This window comes from Ichthyophthirius multifiliis (assembly GCF_000220395.1).
Source record: "Ichthyophthirius multifiliis unplaced genomic scaffold scaff_1120509251031, whole genome shotgun sequence".
In the NCBI taxonomy this organism is placed as follows: Eukaryota; Ciliophora; class Oligohymenophorea; order Hymenostomatida; genus Ichthyophthirius; species Ichthyophthirius multifiliis.
The window spans coordinates 1747-11370 of NW_004086267.1; the positions used below are offsets into that span (position 1 = coordinate 1747).

Consider the following 9624-nt stretch of genomic DNA (forward strand, 5'->3'; position numbering starts at 1 on the left):
TTAATAAAAAGAAATTCTAAGCTTATTAATAGATAAACATATCAATTTTAATAAAAAGAAGATAAATAAATAATATAATAAGATAATATAGAAAATTTTATTAAAATTAAGATTAGTAATTTATCTCGTAAATAATAAATTTAAATTGGAATATAATAAAATAAAAAAGAAAATGGTATATAAACTTAAATCGATTAGTATAAAAATTAAAATGAAAAAAATTATTTGGCTAAAACCTAAAATAATGTTTAGATTAAAAGAAAAAAACATTAATTACATTTGAATCAGTTAGTAAATCTATAAAGCTAATTAGATTAAAATATAATAAATGAATAAAACAGCAAATAAAATAAAATATATTTTAATACATTAGATTAAAAAGAAGAACTAATGTATAATAAATAGTAATAATAATAGTAATAATAATAATAATAATGATAATAATAATAATAATAATAATAATAATAATTTAAACTTAAAACAAATGTAATTAATAAATAAATTAATTTTTTATTTTAAAAAAATAATAAAATTTATAATGATAATTAAGTAAATGAACTTAGTATATTTTCATATTAAAGTAGATTTATGACAATTATAGGTTTACATGAGTTAATTTAAATATTTATTTGTTTTAATTAGTATTTAAGGAGAACTTTTAGAATAACTTTATAATATTTAAAATATATAATACTTATTACTGCTAATTCTATTATATTTAATGATTTAAAGTTTATATAAAAAATATTTGCTAATATATTGATATTATTAATTATTAATTAATTCAATATTTTACTAGAAAGTTTTTATAAAAAAAATATAAAATATTAAAACTTTTGTCTTGTTTCTTTTTAATTTTAATAGCAATAATTTGTTATTACTAAAATTATATTAATATTTAAAAATAATTCAATAAAATATATAATAATTGGTTGCCTTTTTATTTAATAGCAATATTTTTTGATATATTTTTATTTATTAAATTACTTCTGCATTTATTTAATAAAAATTAATATAATAATTAATATAAGGAAAATTTTATGGATAATAGATATGGATAAAAGAATAATTATTTAATATTTATAATATAGAAAATTAGATTATGAATATTTATAAAAAAAAATATAGAGAATGAACATTTTTTATATTGATATTTTTATATTAAAATAAAGTTATAAATTTTTATTATATATAAATATCTTTATTATTTATAAACAAATAATAAATATAAAATATAAATATAATATATATTTTTTAAATAATAAAAATAAGAAATAAAATTATATTATAAATGAATAAAAAAAAAAAATTATATATATAATAAATTAAAAAACTAATTAGTTAAATAAATAAATAAATAAATATATAAATATAATTATTTATTTATTTATTTATTTATTTATTTTTTTCTTTTATCTAATATTTTAAACATATTTTATTTTATTTTTAATAATAAAAAAATTTATTTTTAATTATGAATTTTATTAAAATAATTATTAAAAAAAAAAATATTTATAATAATATATAAAATATATTAAATATAAATATATTTATCATATTTATTATTTTTATATTTACATTAATATTAAATTTTTTAATAATATATATTTTTTTTTTATTATTTATAAATTATTTTTAATATATTTTTTTTTTATTTTTAATTTATTTTTTAATAATAAATTATCTTGATTTTTCAATTTATTATTATTATTTTTTATAGTTTTTTTTTTACATTATTTTTTTTTTATTACAAATTATGTATAAAATATTATTATTTTATTTATTTAAAGATTTTTTTAAAATAATCAATTATATAAAAAATAATTGATTATAATTAATTTTATTTTATACAAATTTTACTAAATTTTTTAATACTTATATTAAATATTTGTATAGATTAAAATAATTTTAAATAAAGTCTTATTTTAGTGTTGCTTTTGGAGTTAATTCATTTTTTTTTTAAATAAAATCTAAATTTAGATAATTTTGTCAAGTAATTAAAGAAAGTTAATAATCCCTTTTTTTTAATAATAAAACTATGAATAACCAGAAAAATATAATCTAATGAAGAATATTTAGAAATATTATCACAAAAAATTTAAGAATTAATTAAATTAAACAAAAGTACTTATAAAGGTAAAAAAATGGTAATAAACTTTTAATAACTACAGATTTAAATAAAAGATTTTAATAGAATTAAAATTTATCCAAATTAATTAGAAAACTATAATTTAAGAAATAAGATTTCTTGATAATGCTATTTGTGAAATAAAAAAAGTTCTTAATTAATTTTATATTTATTAAAAATAAAAATAAAAATTATATTATTATATATAAAATATATTTATTATTAATTTCAATATTTTAAAGATATATTAATTTATTTTATTTAAAATACATATAATAAAACTTTTATTAATGCAAATTCTTTATTTTATGTAAAAAATAAATTAAAAAATTTATATTAACAAATAAAATAAGAAAATTATGATTATGGACCAAGTTAATTAATATAAAATTCAAAAAAATGGTTAAGAGCAGCCCTCGTTTGCACAATTATTTCGATCCATAATAAATTAGAGCCTTAATAGTAACATAAGATAGTTTTTCTCCTGGTTTAAATGTAGTTATAAGAGAAATAGTTTAACATTTAAATTATAATTATAAAGTTAATTAAATATATGGGGCTAAATATCGATTTAAAGGCATTTATAAGGAAGAATATATAAAATTATCACCTGAAGTAATTAATTTTGTTCATCATAAAGGAGGGACATTTTTGGGTACATCCAGAACAGGATTTAATAAAGACAAAATAATTGAAGGATTAATTAATTGTATGTCATTTGCTATAGAAGTACATTTATTTATCGTAAAATAAAAAATTATTTTTAAATAAAGGAAGTTTGTTTACCGCATATATTAGAATTATATTATGAAGTTAGAAAAAGAAAACTAAATATTGCAATTTGTAATATTCCAAGAATTGTAGATAATGATATTCCTTTTTCAGATGAATCTTTTGGCTATAATAGTGCAATTAAAGTATTAAAATATTAATATTTATTTAGTATTGACATTTTTTTTTTATAAATCTTAAAGAATTTTTGAAAGTGCTTAAAATATGTTAACTAATATGTTAAAAAAAAGGACTCTGATATACAGTTTTTTTTGAAGGAATAAGTAAACATATATTTTTTATTTAGCTTATTTTTAATTTAAAAAAAGATAAATCTTTTTTGGATGTTGATGAAGTTCATTTGATATATGAAAGTTTTTACTTTCTGAAATATAGAGCTATTGTGATTAATAAGGATATTAAAGCTAATGCTTATTATGTTAACCTTTGCATGTTTATATTTTTTTCTTTTATTTTAAAATAAATAACTGTTTATTATAAATTAATTAATAAAAATAGTGCAATTAGTTAAAATTCTGTACATGGTTTAATAGCTGTATTTACTGGATTTTAAATAGGGCATGCCCATAATAGAATAAACTAAAAAAAGAAAAATATTTTGTTATATACCATTAGAAAATATGTTAATCGGTAACGTTAGAAACAGAATAACAAGTAGTAACGGTGATTGGTAAAAGTTGCTTGCTTCTACTAGTTAACCTTTATTTAGGTACTGAAGATTTAATAATTTAATGATAGTATTTATTTATAAGAATTAAAAAAAAAAACATATTTAGTTATAAACAAACAAAATATTAAAAAATTTAATATAAATAAAAATTTAAATAAGTTATACCAAATATTTTGGATTATTTTATCCTAAATTTATCTGAAGGCCTATAAATTATTTGGAGAATAAAAAAATTATTTGAATATAAATAGATTTTATCAATTTTTTTTTATAAATATTACATAAAATTTTTCATATTTAAAATAAAAATATTACTTTTTTTTAATTTTATATAATTCGAATTTTTAAAAATTTTAACTAATTTAATTCATTTTTGTTAAAAAATTTAATGATTTTAAATTTTTATAAATAATTGTACAAGTCATTTAAACTAAAATTATCATTTACTCGAACTCAAAATATTATTGCAGTACAACAAAATTGAAAAAGTTATTTAGACTTAAAAAAATGTGTTTTGTAACTAATTTAAGATAAAATTTAGATATTTGCCTCTTGAAATCTAATAATATCATAATATATATAAATAGTAAATTCTTAAATAAATGTGAGTATTATATTAATATAAAAAGAGAAAGATAAAAATATGTATAAGCCATCCTTATTAAAATGATAAACTTATTTTACTATATTATTTGTTTATTTAATATTTATAATAGAAAATTTCTTTTTTTCTTTCCAAAAAACTAATATAATTAAAATATTTATTAAATATTCAATTTCAAAATAATTAATAATTTTAAATTCATATGAAATCTTAATTATAAGAATTAAATCTATTCCATGAATAAATGTTTATTTTGAATTAAAAATATATAAATTATATATATATATATTTTTTAATTTTTTATTTACTTTGCTAATTTATTGAACTTTAAAATTTTTTGAGATTAGTTTAATTTTCTTCATATTTTTTAAGTTTTATATTTTTTAAAAGAATGAGAAAGTAGTATTTAATTTTTGAAAATTTCAATTTCCATAATTAAATTTATTTTTAAATTGCATGTATTAAAATAAAAAGCCTATAATTTTTTGATAAATTTTTATAAGTTATTAATCAAAGTAAAAAATTATATGCTTGCGATTCTAAAAATATATACTATTATTTATTATAATTATTTATAATCTTTATAAATATTTACATTTTTAAAAAAAAATTATTATATTAATATTATATATATTTAACTTATAAATTTTTCATAAAAAATTATATTAAAAAAAGTATATAAATTATTAGTTTTATTTTTTTAATTTAAAATAAAAAAAATTACAAAAAATAATTAATAAATTATATCACTATCATAAATATAAATCCTTATAATTCTGATATAAAAAATAATTATTTAAAATAAAAAATCTATTTTAATATTTAAAAAAAAAAAAATATTTATATTAAAAATAAATTATGTTTATAATAATTTTTTTTTATATTTTTATTTAAACAAATTATAAATGTAAGTTTATTTTATTTTAATTTTTTTGTAAAAAAAAAATATTATTGTTCATTGTATTTTTTTTTATATGTAATTTTATTTTAAAACTTAATCTTAAAAAAATAATTTTAATAATTAATTTTTTTATTTAATTTTTTTTTTATATATAAACAAATAATAAAATATCTTTTATATTATTTTATAAGAGAAAAAAAATTATATTAGAAATGAATATTGAAATTTTTAAATAATTAAAAAAAGAAAATAATAATTTATGAATAAATAATAAATATAATTTTTAATACAATATATTTATTTTTTTATTTATTTAAATTGCTTTTATTATTTTATATCTTTCTTTAAAATATAACAAATTTATTTATTATTAATAACAAATAAAACTTATATTGTATTGTGACAATGTAAAAAAAAAAATTATTATATTATTTTTACAATGTTGTATATTTTATTGTACATTACTTATGTAAAAAAATATATATTTTTAAATTATTTAAGTAAAAAAAATAAAATGTATAATTAAAAAAAAATATTTTTCTTTATCTAACATTTTTGATATAATATATAATAAATAATATAAAAAAATTGTATACAATATACATAAATAAAAGCAAAAAGAAATTATTATTATTATATATATATTAAAATGAAAAATAAAATATGTAAAATTTTATAAATGAGTTCTAAATATTATTTTATTTCAGGAAAAAAAATAATAAATAAATATGTATTTATATTATATTTATATTTATATTTATAATTATATTTATATTTATATTTATATTTATATTTATAATTTATATAGACTTAAATAATTTATTTATTATTAAAAAATTATTTTTATATATATTATTATTATTGTTTTTATATATATATATTTTTTTTTTATTTTATCTAAATATTTAATTAATAAAATAAATTTCTTTTTTAATTTTATATATAATTTTTTTTCTTATCAAATTAATAATAATAATATTTTTTTATATAAATTATAAATATACTATGAAATTTTTTTTATTAATTATTAATATTTTTGTTTTGTTTTGTTTTGTTTACATATATTTTTTTCTATTTTTAAAATATTATTTATATTTTGACTAATTATTTTATTAAAATAATAATTAAAAACTTATTTAAATCATATATAAAAAAAATAATGGATTATTTTAAAATTAACAATATTTTTAAATTTATTATAATAATATTAACTTTATTATAAATTCTTAATTTTTAAACAAAAACTCTAATTCGTTAATGTTTTATGTCATAAATTTTTTCTACTGATGATGTTTTTGATTGTGATTTTAATGTTTATAATTCAATAGGATCAGAAATTGTTTATTAATGTGGTTTAAAAACTATTATAGGAGGATTTTAATAATGTGGAAATAATTGTATTATACATTTTAATGATAAATACAGAAAACCTATATATAGTTTGTCAATTAGCTTTTTATATATAATGATTGATTCCTGGAATCCTGGTGTGGATTTTTTGTCTATTTAAATAAATGGAGTTATTTTTACAAAATTATATAAAAATGTTGCTTCTACAAATACATGTGGAAAAAATGATCTAAATGAAGAATATTAATAAGCGAATATCGATTTTAAAACTAATTAATAAAGCATTGATATTCAAATTACTAGCAATTTTAAAACTGGTATGGAATCGAATATAAGATCTTTTGGAATTACTGAATTTACTATTTATGTTTTTGAATGTATGCCTTAATGTGCTAAATGTAATGACGGTACTTCTTGCAGTTCTTGTTTGAGAGGCTAGTATTTAAATATAGATAATTGTTAAAATTGTATTGCAGGATGCTATAAATGTACTGATGGAATTTCTTGTGATTAATGCAAAATTGGATATTTTTAAAATGATTCTTAATGCGTTACTTCATGCCCAAAAAGAAAATATGTAGATAAATCATCAGTAATTTGTAAAGATTGTAATAGTAAATGTGCAACTTGTTCTAATGCGACTGATTGTGATACATGTTTTGGGAATAGGGTTGCACCTGCTTGTGAATGCCCTGCTCATAGCTATGATAATTTGAATTACACATTAGCTTGTATTGAATGCTCTACTATATCTAGTGGATGTTCTACTTGTAACGCTACTACATGCTAAACATGTCTATCGACGCATTTTTTAGATGGAAATTCATGTGTAATAACCTGTCCTTCAGGTAAATGGGGAAATACGGTGAATAGATAATGTACAGCTTGCTTAGCTAAATGTGCAACTTGTTCTAATGCGACTGATTGTGATACATGTTTTTAAAATAGGGTTGCACCTGCTTGTGAATGCCCTGCTCATAGCTATGATAATTTGAATTACACATTAGCTTGTATTGAATGCTCTACTATATCTAGTGGATGTTCTACTTGTAACGCTACTACATGCTAAACATGTCTATCGACGCATTTTTTAGATGTAAATTCATGTGTAATAACCTGTCCTTCAGGTAAATGGGGAAATACGGTGAATAGATAATGTACAGCTTGCTTAGCTAAATGTGCAACTTGTTCTAATGCGACTGATTGTGATACATGTTTTGGGAATAGGGTTCCTTAATAATGTAATTGTCCTTAATATTCTTATGATCCTAATATTTTCAATTAAGCCTGTACTATCTGTTCTACTTTTTCAACTGGATGTGTTTCTTGCAGTTCAACAGAATGTCTTATATGTAAAACTCCTTAATATTTTTAATTAAACTAAAATAAATAATGCGATTCATGCTTAAATATAATGACTAAAATACATTTTAGTTTTGATTTTTTAGATTTAATTATAGATTTTGATTATTATTATGATAATTTGTAAATTGATCTTATTATATCTAATTTAGATTTCTAAAATTATTCGTCTTAATTATAATTTACAAATTAACTTTGTATAGAAACATTGGACTAAAATTTTATTACTTCTAAATTATAAGGAAATATTTTATGTTCTTTTGATAGATATTTAAAAACACTTATACTTAAGCTTGATACTGTAAGTACTATTAATAAAGATGATATAATAAAAATAAAACCTGGTGTGTTTAAGCTAACAAATAACGGATTTGTTTGTACTGATTTTCTTTAATAAATAACTGGAAAAGTAAGTTTAGACACAAATCTAGTTATAAAATTAACTTAAACAAGTCCTATTTTCATATGTTAATAAGCATAAATAATAATATAATGTATTTTTAATTGTGGTAATAAATAATTAAAATAAATTACTTGGTCTCTGATTTCTTCTAATGTAAATACGGTAAATGAAATTAATTTAATAAATACGCAAATTCAATAATAAAATAACTAATACTTTTTATAAATACCGCCTTTATAATTGAAAAAATAAGGATAATACTAATTCTAAGTTGATGTAGTTTCCTAATTTAACTAAGCAGCAACTGCAAATGCAATAATATAAACTTTATAAGACACATCGATAGACATAAGAGTAAAAACAAATCCAAACTAAATTTATAGAAGTAATTTAGTTAAAGTAAATGTTTATTTTAATCTTTTATAATGTGAAGATGATGGAAAAATATCTTATCAATAAGAAGATGTTTATCAAATATAAATAAAATAAAATGACAATTTAACTGAATCATTAAATATTGATTCCACATAATATGTTTAAGGAACTTAATCTTAATTTGAAATTTAACCTTTTGTTATGAAAGTTAATACAACATATAATATATAAATTACAGCTTCTTTAAAATCTGATCCAAATATTACTTAATAAATATTATACTCAATATAAGTTCTTGCTGATTCTCCTTTGGTTTAACTTTTAGGAGGAAATAGATAATAATTATATTCTTAAAGCTTTAATCTTGAAGGAAAAGTAGATGACCCTAATTTATCCTCTAGTGAAAAAATTTCATTAAAAGAAACTAATTATGGAATAGATTTAAATTGGTAATGCATAAGTCTAAGTACAGGAGATAAGTGTAGAGATTCATTGAATAATTTAATTGTATCTGAATCTACATAAAACATATAAATTACCATATAAAAGAAAATATTATAGGCTTATTAATAATATTAATTTAAACTATCAGGCACAAAAAATGGAATAACCGTTTTTGATTAAATAATAATATTAATAGTTGATTATGATGTTCCTTCTGTTTATCCTACTATTTCTATTAATAACTCTTAAAATAGAATAAATTTAAATTAAGAAATATTAACTTAATTTGATTATCAAGGGATTAAAAATGCTGATAACTTAATAATTACAGGAGTTATTTCATATTAGTATTATTAAAAGAATATAATATCAATATCTCATAACTAATTTAGATTTTAAGTTTGGGAATTATTATTCGATTTTTTAAGAGAAAATTAAAATTAATTTGAATTAAAATTTTCAATTAGAAATATAGATTTAATAGTACCTACATTAATTTCTTATACTTTACATGCTAACATACCTCTGTACTTTTGATTAAACTGCAGGTTTTAAAGTTAGAAATTTGTAAGATAAATAAATTCTATAAATAAAC

The 9624-nt window shown here is 15.9% G+C and overlaps 3 protein-coding genes across 3 annotated transcripts, besides 17 other annotated features; all 3 read left to right on the plus strand. All coding sequences in view use genetic code 6, as the record gives it.

Moving 5' to 3' along the window:
* Positions 1-394: 394 nt before the first annotated feature.
* Positions 395-469: a microsatellite.
* Positions 470-1173: 704 nt separating this feature from the next.
* Positions 1174-1215: a microsatellite.
* A 1-nt stretch (position 1216) lies between these two features.
* Positions 1217-1250: a microsatellite.
* Positions 1245-1333: a microsatellite.
* Positions 1259-1325: a microsatellite.
* Positions 1277-1333: a microsatellite.
* Positions 1334-1342: 9 nt separating this feature from the next.
* Positions 1343-1372: a microsatellite.
* A 3-nt stretch (positions 1373-1375) lies between these two features.
* Positions 1376-1405: a microsatellite.
* Positions 1406-1589: 184 nt separating this feature from the next.
* Positions 1590-1731: a microsatellite.
* Positions 1611-1675: a microsatellite.
* Positions 1630-1671: a microsatellite.
* Positions 1698-1750: a microsatellite.
* Positions 1751-2443: 693 nt separating this feature from the next.
* Positions 2444-2494: a microsatellite.
* A 33-nt stretch (positions 2495-2527) lies between these two features.
* On the plus strand, positions 2528-3175 carry IMG5_132020 (phosphofructokinase family protein, putative; the record flags this gene model as incomplete). The annotated part of the gene is made up of 2 exons (XM_004031976.1): positions 2528-3045; positions 3103-3175. The coding sequence occupies 2 exons, from the start codon at positions 2528-2530 to the stop codon at positions 3173-3175; spliced, it is 591 nt and encodes a 196-aa protein (XP_004032024.1).
* Positions 3176-3327: 152 nt separating this feature from the next.
* IMG5_132030 (phosphofructokinase family protein, putative) lies at positions 3328-3636 on the plus strand (the record flags this gene model as incomplete). The annotated part of the gene is made up of 2 exons (XM_004031977.1): positions 3328-3352; positions 3419-3636. The coding sequence occupies 2 exons, from the start codon at positions 3328-3330 to the stop codon at positions 3634-3636; spliced, it is 243 nt and encodes an 80-aa protein (XP_004032025.1).
* Positions 3637-4987: 1351 nt separating this feature from the next.
* Positions 4988-5050: a microsatellite.
* Positions 5051-5826: 776 nt separating this feature from the next.
* Positions 5827-5901: a microsatellite.
* Positions 5902-6002: 101 nt separating this feature from the next.
* Positions 6003-6090: a microsatellite.
* Positions 6091-6560: 470 nt separating this feature from the next.
* On the plus strand, positions 6561-6883 carry IMG5_132040 (hypothetical protein; the record flags this gene model as incomplete). Its single annotated transcript, XM_004031978.1, has 1 exon — positions 6561-6883. A coding segment is annotated over one exon (323 nt), but the record flags the coding sequence as incomplete, so codon positions are not given.
* Positions 6884-7060: 177 nt separating this feature from the next.
* Positions 7061-7676: a microsatellite.
* The last annotated feature ends 1948 nt before the right edge of the window (positions 7677-9624 follow it).